This window comes from Anolis carolinensis, unplaced genomic scaffold, assembly GCF_035594765.1.
Source record: "Anolis carolinensis isolate JA03-04 unplaced genomic scaffold, rAnoCar3.1.pri scaffold_7, whole genome shotgun sequence".
Classification (NCBI taxonomy): Eukaryota; Metazoa; Chordata; class Lepidosauria; order Squamata; family Dactyloidae; genus Anolis; species Anolis carolinensis.
The window spans coordinates 884,369-904,220 of record NW_026943818.1 but is presented as its reverse complement, the minus strand read 5'-3'; the positions used below and the strand labels follow the sequence as shown (position 1 = coordinate 904,220).

The following is a 19,852-nucleotide window of genomic DNA, read 5'->3' as shown; positions in this document are numbered from 1 at the left end:
TTGTGCCCGAAAACGAGTTCGTTTTGCCAAGGGATTTTGTGTCCAAAAACGGGTTCGTTGTGCCAAGGGATTTTGTGCCCAAAAACGGGTTCATTTTGCCAAGGGATGTTGTGGCCGAAAATGGGTTCGTTTTGCCAAGGGATTTTGTGCCCGAAAACGGGTTCATTTTGCCAAGGGATTTTGTGCCCGAAAACGGGTTCGTTTTGCCAAGGGATTTTGTGTCCAAAAACGGGTTCGTTGTGCCAAGGGATTTTGTGCCTGAAAACGGGTTCATTTTGCCAAGGGATGTTGTGCCCGAAAACGGGTTCGTTGTGCCAAGGGATTTTGTGCCCAAAAACGGGTTCATTTTGCCAAGGGATGTTGTGGCCGAAAATGGGTTCGTTTTGCCAAGGGATTTTGTGCCCGAAAACGGGTTCATTTTGCCAAGGGATTTTGTGCCCGAAAACGGGTTCGTTTTGCCAAGGGATTTTGTGTCCAAAAACGGGTTCGTTGTGCCAAGGGATTTTGTGCCTGAAAACGGGTTCATTTTGCCAAGGGATGTTGTGCCCGAAAACAAGTTCGTTTTGCCAAGGGATTTTGTGTCCGAAGGGTCAGCCAGCTTCCCTGGGGTGGAGAGGTTCCCGCCAAGTGCCCATGAGGTCGTTCCTCGTGCGCTTGGCATTGTTGCGCACCTGGGGTGGGGCTTTTCTGTGGGTTTTGTGCTCCTGCTGGGATTTGCCCTTTTCCCCCCTCGGCCACCCTTTTGGGCATCGCTCCCGAAGGTGACCGTGTCCGCATCCCAGTGACAAGCCAGCGTTAGGCTTAATTAAACAGTTTTCCCTCCCTCCCTTCCTTCTTTTCTCTCCCTCGTTCTTTCTTTCTTCCTTCCTTTCTTCCTCTGCCCTCCCTCTCCCTCTCGCCGTTCCCTCTTTCTGTGTTTTATCATCCCTAATGAAGCAGTCTCCTCCATCGATCCTGCTGATTGCCAAGCCATTCCTTTTGTTTGCTGGCGCTGAGCCATGCAGCCGCGCTCTGACAGCTCAGCTCCTCTAATTAGCTCTGTTGTTCTTTTCCCCCTTGTTTCTCCGCCTCGCAAGTTCACTCCAAGTTGCCGCAAAACTTAATCCTTCCCTCCCCGCCGCACATTCACCGCCTTAAGCCGCCTTGATTGGGGGGCAGAGCCGGCCTCGTGTGCGCCCCCCCGGCACCTGACCCCCTTCCTTCCCACAGGCATCACCCATTCAGCCTCACTCCGGGGCTTCAAGGGACCCCGTTAATCCGCCTTTTGGGTGGCCCCGTCTCTGCCACCCCCTTGAAACCCCCAGACCCATTTTCACAACCCAGGACAACCATTTCCTCCCCGATCAGCGTCATCAAAAACCGTGCAGAATTGTATGCAAAACCTGCATTGTGCGCAGTCTCGTACAATTGTATGAGAATTGTACGCGAAATGAGGCCTTTGTGTACAAAATGGCATTTTTCTATCCGAACTAGTTATGATGCAGAGAAAACATTATCTGGGTAGGAAATAGTTTATATCCTGGATTCACTCATCCTGCTGATTAACTGAGGCCGTCTGTGTTGACCTGGCCTGGGCCAACTTCGGCCCTCGCTCCAAGTGTTTTGGACTTCAATGCCCACAACGTGGGTATGGAGATGATCCCTTGGTGGACTCAAGTGTCCAGTTCCAAGAGGACCAAGGCATGGGTCAGCTTCGGCCTTCTTTCCAAGTGTTTTGGACATCATCTCCCACAACTTGGGTATGGAGATGATCCCTTGGTTGACTTGAGTGTTCACTTGCAAGAGGACCAAGGCATGGGCCAACATGGGCCCTCCTTCCATGTGTTTTGGATTCCATCTCCCACAACGTGGGTATGCAGATGATCCCTTGGTTGACTCAAGTGTCCAGTTCCAAGAGGACAAAGACAAGGTCCAACTTCGGCCTTCTTTCCATGTGTTTTGAACTCCATCTCCCACAACGTGGGTATGGAGATGACCTCTTGGTTGACTCAAGTGTCCACTTCCAACAGGACAATGGCATGGGCCAACTTCGGCCATCTCTTCAAGTGTTTTGGACATCATCTCCCATAACGTGGGTATGGAGATGATCCCTTGGTTGACTCAAGTGTCCACTCTCAAGAGGACCAAGGCATGGGCCAACATGTGTTTTGGACTCCATCTCCCACAACGTGGGTATGGAGATGATCCCTTGGTGGACTCAAGTGTCCAGTTCCAAGAGGACAAAGACGTGGTCCAACTTCAGCCTTGTTTCCATGTGTTTTGGACTCCAACTCCCACAATATGGGTATGCAGATGATCCCTTGGTTGACTCAAGTGTCCAGTTCCAAGAGGTCAAAGGCATGGTCAGCTTCGGCCCTCTCTCTAGGTGTTTTGGACTCCAACACCCATAACGTGGGTATGCAGATAACCCCTTGATTATTGTCTTATTAAATTCACAGTCAAACTGAGACTACCAAAACTTTTATCACAGGCCGTGCCATCACAGGCCGTGGTGTGGATTGTTCAGTGCTCTGTTATCATTTCATCATTTGTATTTACCATGCAAGGCTTTTGACACGAAATAAATAAATAAGGGCTCCGTTCGTAATGCACCATCCGTGGACCCAGTGATGGTGGAAAATATTGACCTCCCTCTTCCCACCGCCTTGGGTTCCTCTGGACATCGGGAAGAGCACTTTATTCTTTCACAAGTGGCTCCTGCAAATTGTTTCTGGAGTTTTTCGGCATCTGAGACGGTGCTCCAAATGCGCGACCCCACAAGGCCACCTGCTGCTCCGTCTCCGGCACATGCGCCGCTCCCTTGACCCGGTTCCTCTGTGGGAATGAGTCCAGAGGCAGATGCGCTGCCTGGTGTGGTTTTGCTTGGGAAAAGGAAAGAAAAGCTCGATTGTTCTCTCCGTGTGTCGCCCGCTTGTCTGCCACCCTGTGTGCTCCACTCTTGCACATGGAGACGCATATGTGGTTCGCAACAGAACACATTCTGTTGCGAACCACATATGTGTCTCCATGTGCAAGAGCTGGTGTTGGCGGGAGAGCATTGTGAGGCCCGTCGGACTCATGCTTGGAAGGACTGGAGACGGAGAGCATTGTGAGGCCCATAGCACTCGTGGTTGGAAGAGCGTTGTGAGACCCATAGGACTCGTGGTTGGAAGAGCGTTGTGAGGCCCATAGGACTCGTGGTTGGAAGAGCATTGTGAGGCCCATAGGACTCGTGGTTGGAAGAGCGTTGTGAGGCCCATAGGACTCGTGGTTGGAACAGCGTTGTGAGGCCCATAGCACTCGTGGTTGGAAGAGCGTTGTGAGGCCCATAGCACTCGTGGTTGGAAGAGCGTTGTGAGGCCCATAGCACTCGTGGTTGGAAGAGCGTTGTGAGGCCCATAGCACTCGTGGTTGGAAGAGCGTTGTGAGGCCCATAGCACTCGTGGTTGGAACAGCGTTGTGAGGCCCATAGCACTCGTGGTTGGAAGAGCGTTGTGAGGCCCATAGCACTCGTGGTTGGAAGAGCGTTGTGAGGCCCATAGCACTCGTGGTTGGAAGAGCGTTGTGAGGCCCATAGCACTCGTGGTTGGAAGAGCGTTGTGAGGCCCATAGCACTCGTGGTTGGAAGAGCGTTGTGAGGCCCATAGCACTCGTGGTTGGAACAGCGTTGTGAGGCCCATAGCACTCGTGGTTGGAACCACTGGAACATCTCTGCTTCTTCTCCCACAGGTCCGCCCTCCCCGGCCCCACGTCTCCCGGAGGCCCAAGAGCAACGTTCCTCTCGACGGGCGACGGACCTCGGTCTCCAGTCCGGAGCAGTGAGTATCCGTCCTTTGCCTTTCCCTTTGAGGTGTCACTCATCTCAATGCCCAATGTTTATAGCGTGCTCAGGGCATTGGAGAAGCCGAAGACAATGCCTACAATGAGGAACGGAGCTCAAGGAGTGTCTAACTTTGCCCTTTGGGTCGTTGGGTGGGAAGAAGCCTCCGTGAACCGAACTCGGAGCCTTCCGTCCGTGGAACCAGAGCTCCCTCTAGTGGAAGCCGGCCGGCAAACAATCCTCTTATTCGGCTGGGTTGTTGTACGTCTTTAGGGCTGTGTGGCCATGTTCCAGAAGCACTCTCTCCTGACGTTTCGCCCACATCTATGGCAGGCATCCTCAGAGGTTGTGAGGTAGCTTATTATTATTATTATTATGATTATTGCTATTATTATTATTGGGTTGTTGTGCATCTTCCCAGCTGTCTGGCCATGTTCCAGAAGCATTCTCTCCTGACGTTTCGCCCACATCTATGGCAGGCATCCTCAGAGGTTGTGAGGTAGCTTATTATTATTATGATTATGATTATTGCTATTATTATTATTGGGTTGTTGTGCATCTTCCCAGCTGTCTGGCCATGTTCCAGAAGCATTCTCTCCTGATGTTTCGCCCACATCTATGGCAGGCATCCTCAGAGGTTGTGAGGTACCTTATTATTATTATTATTACTTATGGTGTCGTAAATCAAGTTAAATTAGCCTCCCCGCAGTAAGCAGTACCTAATTCTCTACTCACAGATGCAACTGTTTTTGAGAGTCTTAGGTGAGCAGCAAGCTAGGCTATTAATGGTCGGGAGCTTTTATGGTGTCGTAAAGCAAGTTAAATTAGCCTCCCCACAGTAAGCGGTACCTAGATTTCTCTAAGAGATGCAACTGTTTTTGAGATTCTTAGGTGGGCAGCAAGCTAGGCTATTAACGGGAGCATTTATGGTGTCGTAAATTGAGTTAAATTAGCCTCCCCGCAGTAAGCGGTACCTAGATTTCGCTACTCACAGATGCAACTGTTTTTGAGATTCTTAAGTGAGCAGCAAGCTAGGCTATTAACGGTCGGGAGCATTTATGGTGTCGTAAATCAAGTTAAATTAGCCTCCCCGCAGTAAGCGGTACCTAGATTTCTCTACTCACAGATGCAACTGTTTTTGAGAGTCTAGATTCTCTACTCACAGATGCAATTGTTTTTGAGATTCTTAGGTGGGCAGCAAGCTAGGCTATTAACGATCAGGAGCATTTATGGTGTCGTAAATTGAGTTAAATTAGCCTCCCCAGAGTAAGCGGTACCTAGATTTCTCTACTCACAGATGCAACTGTTTTTGAGATTCTTAGGTGGGCAGCAAGCTAGGCTATTAACGGTCAGGAGCATTTATGGTGTCGTAAATTGAGTTAAATTAGCCTCCCCACAGTAAGCGGTACCTAGATTTCTCTAAGAGATGCAACTGTTTTTGAGATTCTTAGGTGGGCAGCAAGCTAGGCTATTAACGGGAGCATTTATGGTGTCGTAAATTGAGTTAAATTAGCCTCCCCGCAGTAAGCGGTACCTAGATTTCGCTACTCACAGATGCAACTGTTTTTGAGATTCTTAAGTGAGCAGCAAGCTAGGCTATTAACGGTCGGGAGCATTTATGGTGTCGTAAATCAAGTTAAATTAGCCTCCCCGCAGTAAGCGGTACCTAGATTTCTCTACTCACAGATGCAACTGTTTTTGAGAGTCTAGATTCTCTACTCACAGATGCAATTGTTTTTGAGATTCTTAGGTGGGCAGCAAGCTAGGCTATTAACGATCAGGAGCATTTATGGTGTCGTAAATTGAGTTAAATTAGCCTCCCCAGAGTAAGCGGTACCTAGATTTCTCTACTCACAGATGCAACTGTTTTTGAGATTCTTAGGTGGGCAGCAAGCTAGGCTATTAACGGTCAGGAGCATTTATGGTGTCGTAAATTGAGTTAAATTAGCCTCCCCACAGTAAGCGGTACCTAGATTTCTCTACTCACAGATGCAACTGTTTTTGAGATTCTTAGATGGGCAGCAAGCTAATTTAACTTGTAAATCAAGTTAAATTAGCCTCCCTGGAGTAAGCGGTACCTAGATTCTCTCCTCACGGCCACTGGACTTGTTTGGTCGGGATGCTTAGATTGACCTTGTGTGCGTTGTGATTGTGAGGTTACCAAGCGTTGTCCAACACCCCGAGTTTCCTGTCGGCAAACTCTTCCCGGCGACAGAATCGTGCCCGTCCCCTCCGCTATTATTATTATTATTGTGCTGCTCCCTTTCCCTTTGCCCGTCTTAAGTACATTTAGGTGTCAATTAAATTTGAAATATCTACATTTGTCAGCGCTTGGTTTTGGGCCGGCGTGATGTGCGGCGGATTTGTCCGGGCCTCCTGACACCCGAAATGCAGATCTCGTCCTCATTAAAACCGAAGCGCCGGCTGGGCTAATGGCAGGCGGGGCCGTGGAGCGCATCCGTGGCTGGGCTGCGCCGTGCGCCTGACACGGCATTTAGAAAGGAACCGCCACGACTGTCAGCGCTGTCACACGCCTTGCGCTAACCGGAGACGTGGTAAACTCAACATTAGAAGGGGATCCGCATGCGCGGCGTCTGCAGGGAGCTCCGAGCACAGATTAGCCAGGAACGAGCCGGTTGTGACGTGCCGCCCCGCTTCACAGCTTGATCCGTATTGGATTTTATTTATTTTTATTTATTGCAATATTTATATCCCGCCCTTCTCACCCAACAGGGCTTACAATAAAACACACATATAAAAATTATGCAATACACTATAAATCAGATTAAAAATTATTAACTGACATCAACATTCATAAAAACATTTATGAATTTATTTATGAACATTGATGTGGGGAGGCTAATTTAAATTCTAGGTACCGCTTTATATGGGGAGGCTAATTTAAATTCTAGGCCCCGCTTTATACGGGGAGGCTAATGTAAATTCTAGGTAGCGCTAGAAAATTGTACAATACACTATAAATCAGTTAAAAATTATTAACTTACATCGGACATTCATAAAATGCATTATAAAATACAGATGGGCGTGTTCAGGTTTATTGATAGGAAATCCCAGGGTTTGGGGGGGGGGGGAAAGAATATATGTAAAGGTTGGCATGTTTTTGAACTTCTAGGTTGGCAGAAGCTGGAGCTAACAGCGGGAGCTCACCCCACTCTAAGATCATGTGGCCCTAGGCATGACTGCATGGAGTGCCGTTACCTTCCTACTTATAGGAGCAGTACCTATTGGTCTACTCACATTTGCATGTCTTTGAACTGCTAGGTTAGCAGAAGCTGGGGCTAACAGCAGGAGCTCACCCCACTCCAAGGTCATGTGGCCCTAGGCATGACTGCATGGAGTGCCGTTACCTTCCCACTAATAGGAGCAGTACCTATTGATCTACTCGCATTTGCACGTTTTCAGACTGCTAGGTTAGCAGAAGCTGGGGCTAACAGCAGGAGCTCACCCCACTCCAAGGTCACGTGGCCCTAGGCATGACTGCATGGAGTGCCGTTACCTTCCCACTAATAGGAGCAGTACCTATTGATCTACTCGCATTTGCACGTTTTCAAACTGCTAGGTTAGCAGAAGCTGGGGCTAACAGCAGGAGCTCACCCCCACTCCAAGGTCATGTGGCCAGTATGGCTGCTTGGAGCGCTGTTGCCTTCCCACTGATAGGAGCAGTACCTATTGATCTCCTCACGATGGCGTCGTCCCTGGAAGCATCCACACGCGTGGGCTGTGATACCTGTTTGTGTGTAGGCAGGCCTCGCAGCCTCCTCCGACAAGGCAGATGTATTTTTCATAACCATCAATATTTTAGCGACACGTCACCACACGACGGAAGAGACAACTCAACTTGCCTCCAAGGAGCGAATGAACGTTCAGGCCTTCCCTGCAGCAGGATGCTTGAGGGGCGCTTGCGGGGCCGGTTGTTGTCTACCGACCCATTGCGTTTGCCACGTTCCGCTTTGGTGGCTTTGCATGAGCCAGACGGGAAGGCCGTGGTTCCCAACCTGTGGTCCGTGGGCCACCAGTGCTCTGCATTAACCAAAATATAGTTCACGGCTTCACTGCTACTACACCGTTGCAACGAGAGCAGCTGGTCCCGCGAAATGTAGGTCGAGCGTACCATCTATGGTCTAGTGTACAGTTGTAGGTCTAGCATACCATCATCCAGCATACCATCATCTAGCGTACCTTCATAGGTCTAGCGTTCCATTGATGGTCTAGCGTACCGTCATAGGTCTAGCTTACTATCATCTAGCGTACCATTGTAGGTCTAGCGTACCATTGATGGTCTAGTGTACACTCGTAGGTCTAGCATACTATCATCAAGCATACCATCATCTAGCGTACCATCATAGGTCTAGCGTACCATTGATGGTCTAACGTACACTCGTAGGTCTAGCATACCATCATCTAGCGTACTATCGTAGGTCTAGCGTACCATCAATGGTCTAGCGTACAGTTGTAGGTCTAGCGTAGCATCATCTAGCATACCATCATCTAGCGAACCTTCGTAGGTCTAGCGTTCCATTGATGGTCTAGCGTATCATCATAGGTCTAGCTTACCATCATCTAGCGTACCATTGTAGATTTAGCGTACCATCAATGGTCTAGCGTACAGTTGTAGGTCTAGCGTAGCATCATCTAGCATACCATCATCTAGCGAACCTTCGTAGGTCTAGCGTTCCATTGATGGTCTAGCGTATCATCATAGGTCTAGCTTACCATCATCTAGCGTACCATTGTAGATTTAGCGTACCATCTATGGTCTAGCGTACAGTTGTAGGTCTAGCGTAGCATCATCTAGCATACCATCATCTAGCGAACCTTCGTAGGTCTAGCGTTCCATTGATGGTCTAGCGTATCATCATAGGTCTAGCTTACCATCATCTAGCGTACCATTGTAGATTTAGCGTACCATCAATGGTCTAGCGTACAGTTGTAGGTCTAGCGTAGCATCATCTAGCATACCATCATCTAGCGAACCTTCGTAGGTCTAGCGTTCCATTGATGGTCTAGCGTATCATCATAGGTCTAGCTTACCATCATCTAGTGTACCATTGTAGATTTAGCGTACCATCTATGGTCTAGTGTACAGTTGTAGGTCTAGCATACCATCATCCAGCATACCATCATCTAGCGTACCTTCATAGGTCTAGCATTCCATTGATGGTCTAGCGTACCGTCATAGGTCTAGCTTACTATCATCTAGCGTACCATTGTAGGTCTAGCGTACCATTGATGGTCTAGTGTACACTCGTAGGTCTAGCATACTATCATCTAGCATACCATCATCTAGCGTACCATCATAGGTCTAGCGTACCATTGATGGTCTAACGTACACTCGTAGGTCTAGCATACCATCATCTAGCGTACCATTGTAGATTTAGCGTACCATCAATGGTCTAACATACAGTCGTAGGTCTAGCGTAGCATCATCTAGCATACCATCATCTAGCATACCTTCATAGGTCTAGCGTTCCATTGATGGTCTAGCATACCGTCATAGGTCTAGCATAACATCATCTAGCGTACCATCATTGGTCTAGCATACCATTGATGGTCTAGTGTACACTCGTAGGTCTAGCGTACCATCATCTAGCATACTATCGTAGGTCTAGCGTACCATCGATGGTCTAGTGTACAGTTGTAGGTCTAGCTTACCATCATCTAGCGTACTATCGTAGGTCTAGCGTACTATCGATGGTCTAGCGTACCATCGTAGGTCTAGCGTACCATTGATGGTCTAGTGTACAGTTGTAGGTCTAGCATACCATCATCTAGCGTACCATTGGAGATCTAGCGTACCATCAGTGGTCTAACGTTCAGTCGTAGGTCTAGCATACCATCATCTAGCGTACCATTGATGGTGTAGTGTACACTCGTAGGTCTTGTGTACCATCATCTAGCGTACCATCGATGGTCTAACCCGGGAGCCCCTCCACCTCAGCCTTTGACCTTCTCTCTGTCTCCGACGTTCCTCTCCTTCTGCTCCTCCGCTTGGTCCAGCTGATGGTCTCAGAAGGTGTGAGGAGAAGCCCTGGTTGATGCCTCCTCTCCCTCCTTGGTAACCTGCTTTCTCTCTCTCTCTCTCTGTCTCTCTCTCTCGTCTCCTGTCTCCTCAGCCTGGTCAAGCCCACGCGCCACTACACGGTCTTTCTCTCGGAGGACTCTTCCGGCGACGAGGAGTTTCCCCAGGAGGACGACCCAGGCTCGGCCTTCTCTGACAGCTTCCTCTTCTCCGCTCCCTTTGAATGGTCTCTGTCTCGACTCTTGCTTGGAGCATGACCACGGCTGATGTATTCCTCCTTCCCTTGCTTGCGTGGTTCTCTCGTGTTCTGTACATGCATGTGTACATCCCATGTGCCTCCATGCAAACCTCCTTGGACTCCCAGGCTTTGCTTTCCTCCCGTTCTGCTTGTTTCTGTCCTTGTGTCTCCTTGTTGAAGCTTCCACCTGTCTCAATCCCCTTGTCCCGCTCCCAATTTCCCACAACTGGACAGCCAGTTTCACAAGGAGTGTTCGGCAAAAGCTAAAAGTGACCGCTGAGGGTACTATATATTTATTATTTGCAGTATTTATTACGCATGTCCGATCGATGAAAAAAATATTTCAATTCTCGTTTCTAAAGTAGGGGGCACTGGCGCTTCCATATAGAAAGTATTTCCGATTTTTTTTTCACCCAAAAATTTCAGATATTTCCGAAAATTCATAATGATTCTAAATGTTTCTAAAATGGTGGGCGCGCATGCGCAATCGCCAAAAAAAAAAAAAGGAACCGGGGGGACTTTTACAGGGCTCTCCCGCCCTCATTTCTTGAGCTATTATTATTATTATTATTATTATTATTATTATTATTATTATTATCCTCATCAACCCTAGCCCCCACCTTTGTGTCCATCGTGGAAGCTTCTGATTGGCCGGGTAGCGGCAGCCATGTTAGGCTGCGCTAAGCTCCCAATCTAGGTAGGTTGCAGAAACAAAAAATTTTTTTAAAATATTTTTAAATATATATTTTAAAAAATTTTTGGGGGGGAGGAATTAATGAAACATTAAGAGACAATTGGGCCAACAATGGTTCGAATTACATTGCTGGTTGCGCTGTGAGACAATGTCTCGGAATGCGTATCAAAAAGCGAGAACAATCCGAAATAATTCCGATATACGATTCAAAACGATTTTTTGGACATGTCTAGTGTTTATATTCCGCCCTTCTCAGGGCAGATCACAGAACACAGATACGACCAAGACCGGCAACAGATTGAGGTATTTATAGGCTTTCCCACCTTTCGGCGTCTTTGGAGGCTGCTCTCGGCGAGTCCTGTTACTCCCTCTCCTTTCCAAAGAGCTTTCTTTCTTTGTAAACACCCTTCTTTTTCTGATCAAAACACCAAGCCTAAATAAATAACCTCCTATTTCTTGACTCACAGTTGTTTTCAAGCCGCTAGGTCAATGATGGGCAACCTTTTGCACTTGGTGTGTCAGAATTCACCAAAAAACCTAGCATGACTTGGGTGGTGTGTCACTTCGAGAGAGAGAAACCACAATTTCACAATATATATAGTTTAAATAACAAAAATATATAATTGTAATATATAACTGTATTTAATAAATCAAAAACAGCCCAGAATACATACAACAACCCTCAAATAAAAAACGATTTTCTACCCTAATATCCATGTACAACGATCAATGGTACCTCTTGCAGTTTCCACGCTGATTTCTCTCTATTCTAGTTTCAATGTAGTCATGAGTGATGAATAATATAATATTATAATAGTAATAATATAATAATATACTACAATAATAATAGAATGATTACACACACACACACACACACACACATATATATATATATATATATAAATGTAATGTGCATAATTCCCATGGAGTAAACAACAAAACCACTGGACCACATCGCACCAGATTTGGCCACAAAAGACATTAGTCATCCAATAACGAATATAATAATAATAATAATATAGTAATAATATGACAATATACTACAATAATAATAGAATAATAATAGAATGATATAATGATAATGTAATGTGCATAATTCCCATGGAGTAAACAAGAAAACCACTGGACCAAATCACACCAAATTTGGCCACAAAAGACATTAGTCATCCAATCAATCTGCATGCGGCAGCGTGTCAGCAAAAATGGCTAGGCGTGTCAGTGCTGACACGCGTGTCATAGGTTGGCCATCACTGCGCTAGGTAGGCAGAAGCTAGGTGAAAGATCAGGAGCTCACCCCGACCCAGGCTTCGTACTCTCAACTTTCTGATTGCCAGGATTTTATGCAGCTCGGCGATTGACTTGCTGTGCAGAAGCCTGGTCCTCGTTCGTGTCATAATGTAGGAGCAAGGGATGGCAGTTTGGGCCAGGGTGCCATAGGGGTCAAAATCAGCACACAACCCTGCCCCTGGCAGATCTTGTCCGGACTCGTGGTCCCACGGAACGGACATGAATTCCCGCCGGCCCCGAAGCAGTGTGGGGTTGGATTTGACTGCATTGTAATGAGGTCTTTCTGTCTTCCAGGCCGCAGCCGTATCGCACCCTGAAGGAGTCGGACAGCGCGGAGGGAGAGGGAGGGTCCGTCCCCGCCAGGCCCCGCGCCGGGCCCCCCACGCCGGACAGCCCGGCCGAGGTCAGCCTCCTGGAGAGCCTCTTCTCCGGCCTGGACGTGGACACGGGGGCCCCACCACCACTCAGCCAGGCCAGAAGCCTCGAGGACCTGAGGATCCCCAGCCAGGAAGCAGAGCGGACACCCACCTTCGACTACCAGGTAGGACGGGAATTGGAAGGGTGGGAGGGAAGGATGGAAGGAAGGATGGAAGGGAGGGAGGCGCATGGGGGTCACTGACACAGTGTGTGCTTCCCGGCAGAGGATGGACCCCGGTGGCACCTCCGAGAAGCCCTGGCCCTCCCCGGGGATGAAGCCCCCGCCCCCGTACCGGCCGCTGTGGGGCCTGGGCCAGGACGACATGGCCCTTCCCAGCCGATGCGCCCAGCGCTCCCCCGAGCGGTCCCTGGCGCCCCCGGTCCCCCCGCGGCCACGCAGCAGAGACGGCACCCTGGACGCGGCCGAGAAGGACCTGGTGGGCGGCCCCCCCTCCCCCCAGGGGAGCATCACCATCCCGCGTCCGCAGGGCAGGAGGACCCCCGAGGTGGGCATCGTCCCCCCGCCGCCTGCGCCCCGGCCGACCAGGCAGCTGCCCCTTCCGGACACGGGGGCCTCGGAGCTGAGCGCCCCTCTCGAACCCACATTCCGTCAGCCGGCCGGGTTCAACGCTCACCACGCGGGGGGCGCGACTGAAATGCTCCAGCCGGTCAGGGTCACCGTGGAGGGTGCCGACCGCGACAGCGACTTCCTCCTGACCCTCCTGGACCCCTTGAAAGGAGGGGGGTCCGGGAACCTCCTGGGCTTCCCTCCCACCGCAGGGGACCTCGTGCCCCCGGTGCCGCCGCTGTTTGGCCACCCTCTGGCCACCCCTCCCTTCGCCCCGCCGTCCTCCCTCAACCCGTTTGTGCCGGCGGTGCCCTTGTCCCTGGCCCGGCCCCCCGGGAGCCCCTTCGCCCCTTCGCTGGGCCACGCGTACAGCTCCGGCTTCATCACGTCCGCCTCGACCTTCTACCCACCACAGAGGCCTCCGCCCAACCCGCTGGCGCTCTCCATGCCCAACCTCTTTGCCCAGTCCCCGGTGGCCCCGGTGCCTTCCCCGAGCGCCACCCCGTACCCGGCGCAGCTTCCGGGCCCTTCCAAAACCCGGACACTGCCCCTGGCCGGTTCGGCCTCCAAAGCAGAAGCCAAGGCCTGGTTGGCCGAGCGGCCCGTCGACCTCCCACTGCCCCCCCTCAAGGCCCGGCCGCAGGTGAAGGACCCCTTCGAAGAGCTGCTCGCGAAGACCAAGCAGGAGGTCTCGGTCACGCCGGGAAAAGTGGAGCAGCTGAGGCGGCAGTGGGAGACCTTCGAGTGACCCGCCGGCGGGATGCCTTCCCAGGTTGCGCCAATGCTGAGCCAATGCAGAGCCACCACGTTCCACGGGCACGGCCAGGAGCCCTCACCCCGCGGCCGGTGACGGTGCTGCTGGTACTACGTCCTGACCCAGAGCACATCCCAGGGAATCCTCGCCCAGAGTCACCCTCGCCTTTCAGGCCTGGCCGGTCGCCCAAAGATGGCTCGGGTATGGGCACAGGGGTTATGAGCCCTTCCCTTCCCTCTTCCAAATTCCAAATGACTGGATTGGAGTGGTCAGTTGCTCACTGACATTCTGTTTGTTTCTGCAATCATGGTCCACTTCTCCACTTCCGAGGTGACTCGACTTCCGAGGTGACTCGACTTCCGAAGTGACTCGACTTCCGAAACTACGACTCGCTTTTTCACCACTGGGATCAGTATTGAATTTAAGTGTTTTTCTTGTGTTTTCACCGGCTGCAATTATTATTATTTTGCTTTCTCATGGAGATACCGCACACACACGGGCCCGTCTGTTTGGGTCAAGTTAATCACTGGGCTTTTTGTTACGTTAATCACTGGCCTTTTTGAACTGAATCCTTTTTTGTTACAATTTCTTGTGTTCATACAAGTGGATTATTGATTTGACTACTTTCAAACTCTCTATCCTTCCAAATCGTGCACGCAACAAGGGACCTCTCGCCCTAAGGAAACCCAGTCTCAGTATTTGTTTCTGGACCACCAGGCATTCGTAACGAGATGGCCTGTGGTTCCGTGTCATATCTACCAGAACAGTGGAAATCACCAGCAGTGGTCCTTTGGAACATGCCCTTCTCATGGTTCCCTCAACTCTCCAAGAACGGTGTGGATGTATGTAGGTGTATATATATCGATATATATATTATATATATATATATGCGCTAATAGGTCACAGTATAATGTAATAGTACCTTATTTTGTTACCAAAAATGATAAGAAGACCAATGGGTTGCCTCCGTGATCTGCTTCACACGCACCGTACGGATGTTCGGAGGCTCCTATTGGAAGGATACAACCACTGTCCGAAAGTGTCGAGATGCCCGGTGCCGGGTGTGGGTTTTAAGGGGGTTTCAAAGTGGGTTTTAAGTCTGGTCTGGACTGGACAAGTGGCCTTTGGCATTGGACACTGAGGAGCTAGAAGAAGCCAACCCAGATCCAGAGCAGGTGTGGACCAGCTTCGGCCCTTCAGATGTTTTGGATGATGATAACATGGGTATGCATGCAGATGATAGTGGCCAGTTCCAACACAATTCCTAACAGCCTCAGCCTCGTAGTTAGGGTCAATTGGTAATTGGTTAATAGGTAATTGGAGGCTCACTTCCAATTAAATTAAGACGCTGTTAGGAATGGTGGAAGTTGATGTCCAAGTTGGCCCATGCCTGGTCTAGAAGGCAGAGGAAAACACCAGCGTGTAAACAGTAATTACCCAGGGTGTTGATCACTGATAAGTGATTGGCTACAAGTCAGCACACTGCGAGGTGTTCGTTCTCTTTCACAATTGATCTCTGGTTTAAGTGGCTGAGCGAGAAAAGGAAGGGGCCTGAGGTTGTTAGGGATGGTGGGAGTTGAAGTCCAAAACACCTGGAAGGAGGGCCCAAGTTGGCCCATGCCTGGTCTAGAAGGCAGAGAAGAAGCCAACCCAGATCCAGAGCAGGCATGGACCAACTTCGGCCCTTCAGATGTTTTGGATGATGATAACATGGGTATCCAGATAATCCCTTGATAGTGGCCAGTTCCGATACAATTCCTAACAGCCTTGTAGTTGTAGGGGCCTGAGGCTGTTAGGAATGGTGGGAGTTGAAGTCCAAAACAGCTGGAGGGACGGCCCAAGTTGGCCCATGCCTGGTCTAGAAGGCAGAGTAAAACACCAGTAATTACCCTGGGTGTCGACCACTGGTAAGCGTTTGCCTACAAGTCAGCACACTACGAGGTGTTCGTTCTCTTTCACCATTGATCTCCGGTGTAAGTGGCTGAGGGGGAAAAGGTTGTTAGGGATGGTGGGAGTTGTAGTCCAAAACTCCTGGAAGGAGGGCCCAAGTTGGCCCAAGCCTGGTCTAGAAGGCAGAGCAAAACACCAGCGTGAAAACAGTAACTGCCGAGGGTGTCGACCACTGATAAGCATTTGGCTACAAGTCAGCTAGAAGAAGCCAACCCAGATCCAGAGCAGGCGTGGACCAGCTTCGGCCCTTCAGATGTTTTGGATGATGATAACGTGGGTATCCAGATGATCCCCTGATAGTGGCCAGTTCCAACACCATTCCTAACAGCCTCGTAGGGGCCTTGAATGATTCCACCCTCTTGTGTCTTGCTTTCCACGGCCCTGAGAACAATGTAGGTCAAGAGTCCGTCTTGGTCACTCAAGTTTGCGAGGATTTTAAAAGTTGACTAGTTTTTTTTCCCCCCAATTACGTTTGGGTGGTCGTTAGTCTTACCCATCGGTCTGCACACTCAAAGGCATCACTTTGCACCCTCCACGCGGCGGGAGGTGGCCTCCCACTACCTCTTTGGGTTCCCACCGGGTTTCGGGGTTGTTGCTGCTTCTTCCGTGGCGTCTCCCCCCCCCTCCCCCTTCCCTCCCCCCCTCCCTCCCTCCACCGGATCCCAAGGCACCCTCTCTGTTTTGTATCCTCTCTTTTTTGCTGGGAAAAAAGACGTCTTTTTTTGATATGGCCTCGTTCCGAAATAGTAAAATATTTGAAGTCCGACCCCAAAAAAATGCTGCTTCGCTTCGTGGTCTTTGCATGACATTTGGGAGTTGTAGGCACTGGGCGCAGGCTGGTGAGCAGCCTGCTGCAATAAATCACTCTGACCATGGCGGGGTGAGCACCCGTCAATTAAAAATAAAAAATAGCCCCTGCTTGTTGCTGACCTAGCAACCCGAAAGATAGTTGCATCTATCAAGTAGAAAATAAGGTACCACTTATAAAAAAGTGGGGAGGCAAATTTAACTAATTTACGACGTTGGAATGAGGAAGTGCCATCACAGTGGATGATGAAGCAGCTGCTCCCCCCGGTGGCCAGAGTCGAACATCCCCTCAAAAAAAGGTTAAATTGCCTCTGCATCTGTCTCTGTCTCGGTTCTATGTGTTTATGGGCATTGAATGTTTGCCTTATATGTATATAATGTGATCCGCCCTGAGTCCCCTTCGGGGTGAGAAAGAAGGACGGAATATAAATACTGTAATTATTATTATTATTATTATTATTATTATTATTATTATTATTATTATTATTATTATTATATTCTCACCCTGAAAGGGACTCAGGGCGGATTACAATGAACACATATATGGCAAACATTCAATGCCAACAGACAAGCAACATACAGTATAGACAGACACAGAGGCATTTAACATTTTTTTTCCAGCTTCATGATTCCGGCCACAGGGGGTGCTGTTGCTTCACCATCCACTAGTGGCTGTACTTCCTCATTCCTTTCCTTGTGTTTTGCTGGCAGTTTTATGGTGTTGTAAATTAGTTAAATTAACCTCCCGCATAAAGCGTACCTAAATTTCCCTACTTGACAGATGCAACTGTCTTTCGGGGTTGCATAGGTTAACAGCAAGCCTGGTTGGGGGCGTAACCCGACCCTGACTTCGAACTCGTGACCTCTCGGTCAGTAGTGATTTATTGCAGCTGGTTACTAGCCAGCTGCGCCACAGCCCGGCCCTAATAATAATAATAATAATCCCAATATCACACTAAGTCCTGATGGAGTTTCTCGGGGTTCACCTGCCAATTATCAAGTAATTCAGGAGTCGATATTGTCCGCGGGCGAGTTTCGAGTGCTTCCTCAGACCTCCCACACAAGTTTTGTCTTTTTAATGAAAAATAGACTTTTCTATCAACAATTCCATGTGTACACACGGAGGCAACATTTTTAATCACAACTATGTCCGCCGGCCCGGTCGTGTCTGTGAAAAAATATATATCCCAAAATTAAATATCAAAAGTTTCAAAGTCCACGGTGCGGAAAACAAAAGCGTCCATAAATTAAACACAGCAGGATGGCTCTACCACGGGCATGGGCAAACTTGGGCCCTCCAGGTGATTGGGTATGCGGATGATTCCAACACAATTCCTATCAGGGTTGTTGCGTGTCTTTCGGGCTGCGTGGCCATGTTCCAGAAGCATTCTCTCCTGACGTTTCGCCCACATCTGTGGCTAATGACTGAACAAAGGATGCTCCCCAGGCAAGAGACAAACCTTTCCAATGCTAATTAGGGTGATTAACTGTAACATTAACGCTGGCTTCCAACTGACAAAGGACTCTTGTCACACCCAGATACATATTTACCTTCCTTGCCTAGACTATCCATGCCTCACAACCTCTGAGGATACCTGCCATAGATGTGGGCGAAACATCAGGAAGGAATACTTCTGGAACATGGAGATATATTCCTCACAACCTCTGAGGATGCCTGCCATAGATGTGGGCGAAACGTCAGGAGAGAATGCTTCTGGAACATGGAGATATATATTCCTCACAACCTCTGAGGATGCCTGCCACAGATGTGAGCGAAACGTCAGGAGAGAATGCTTCTGGAACATGGAGATATATTCCTCACAACCTCTGAGGATGCCTGCCATAGACGTGGGCGAAATGTCAGGAGAGAATGCTTCTGGAACATGGAGATATATTCCTCACAACCTCTGAGGATGCCTGCCACAGATGTGAGCGAAACGTCAGGAGAGAATGCTTCTGGAACATGGAGATATATTCCTCACAACCTCTGAGGATGCTTGCCGTAGATGTGGGCGAAACGTCAGGAGAGAATGCTTCTGGAACATGGAGATATATATTCCTCACAACCTCTGAGGATGCCTGCCATAGATGTGAGCGAAACGTCAGGAGAGAATGCTTCTGGAACATGGAGATATATTCCTCACCACCTCTGAGGATGCCTGCCATAGATGTGGGCGAAACGTCAGGAGAGAATACTTCTGGAACATGGCCCTGTGATCCCGGCCATGAAAGCCTTCGACAACACGATTCCTATCATCCTCAGGCCCGTTCCTTTTCTTCCTCCGCCGCTTAAGGGCCTGAGGTTGTTAGGAATGATGGGAGTTGAAGTCCAAAACACCTGAAGGAGGACCAACGTTGACCCATGTCCGGGCTAGAGGCACCCGCTTGAGCTTGAGCAAAACTCCAGGGAGAAGAAGCAAGGGTTGTTTCACGTTGGGAGCTTGGGAACTCGCTGGCAAAGGAGGCTTTCACAACTAGCCAGTCCGTTGGGTGGAGGCTCTCGTGGTCTTGTGACTGGTTAGAGAACGACTACTGATGGAAGCAACGTGTTTACAAGGCACTGGAGGTCCTCCTTGGCGGCTGGTTGAGCGGAGTGGGTTCGTACTGGGAGCAGCCGACGGCGTTCCCCCCGCTCCCGCTCTCCTGGGGGAAGCCACGGCCTGGACGCTTTGAGCCGTCGCCTGTGTCAACGAGGTCACGCACCATTTTGCTCACTCCGGCCTTGTTGTGTCCGTCGGCCCGAACCAGCGCCCAGCCTCTTCCGTTGCGTCCCTCGGTCGCTGGCTCAGCGTTTCCCGCACGTGGAGCAATGGCTGTCCTAAGCCTCGCTGGTGCCACTCTCGTTCAGGTCTTTCCATGTTGGGTCCTTGGGGGCTCAGATCAGCCGCTCCAACGGCGGCAGCTTGATGACGTTCCACATCTCCACGCGCGCCCCGTCCTTCTCCTGCCGGCTGGGGCTGTACGTGCCCTGCGTGGCCCTCCGCTTCTTCATGGCCACCACGGAGATGCCGAAGATGGCCACCAGCACGGCCGCTCCGGCCGCTCCCACGGCTCCCACCAGGGTGGAGCTGCTGACTTGGGCCCACGCCGGTCGCTGCGGTGGAACAAGAAGTTACTGACCTCTCACGGCCACGAGACACGCTCCCATCCCGGCACAAGTTCATCCACAAACACAAAGCCAGCCAAAGGGATTAAAAGATGACATTTGGCACTGTAGCAGTAGTGCCGCTGGCTGTTCTATGTTCTATGTTCAAGGGGTGGAAGCAAGTGAGAGTAGACGTGGCGTAGGCTGTCACTA

At 49.9% G+C, this 19,852-nt stretch overlaps 2 protein-coding genes across 14 annotated transcripts in view; one reads left to right on the top strand and one right to left on the bottom strand.

Annotated features, from left to right (window-relative positions):
• Positions 1-14,753, top strand: part of dennd1a (DENN domain containing 1A) — a 203,359-nt gene extending 188,606 nt beyond the window's left edge. For 8 of the 13 annotated variants that reach the window (XM_062959482.1, XM_062959484.1, XM_062959485.1 and 5 more), the window contains 4 exons: positions 3,709-3,797; positions 9,934-10,065; positions 12,353-12,599; positions 12,700-14,753. In XM_062959482.1, the coding sequence (XP_062815552.1) occupies positions 3,709-3,797; positions 9,934-10,065; positions 12,353-12,599; positions 12,700-13,791 (1,560 nt within the window). In that variant the 3' untranslated portion in view covers positions 13,792-14,753. The remainder of the gene's footprint in view (positions 1-3,708; positions 3,798-9,933; positions 10,066-12,352; positions 12,600-12,699) is intronic. The other 5 variants (XM_062959488.1, XM_062959489.1, XM_062959492.1 and 2 more) reach the window with 1 other exon arrangement.
• A 2,862-nt stretch (positions 14,754-17,615) lies between these two features.
• Positions 17,616-19,852, bottom strand: part of crb2 (crumbs cell polarity complex component 2) — a 55,531-nt gene continuing 53,294 nt past the window's right edge. The window contains exon 13 of the mRNA XM_062959481.1: positions 17,616-19,648. Within this exon, the coding sequence (XP_062815551.1) occupies positions 19,430-19,648 (219 nt within the window). The 3' untranslated portion in view covers positions 17,616-19,429. The remainder of the gene's footprint in view (positions 19,649-19,852) is intronic.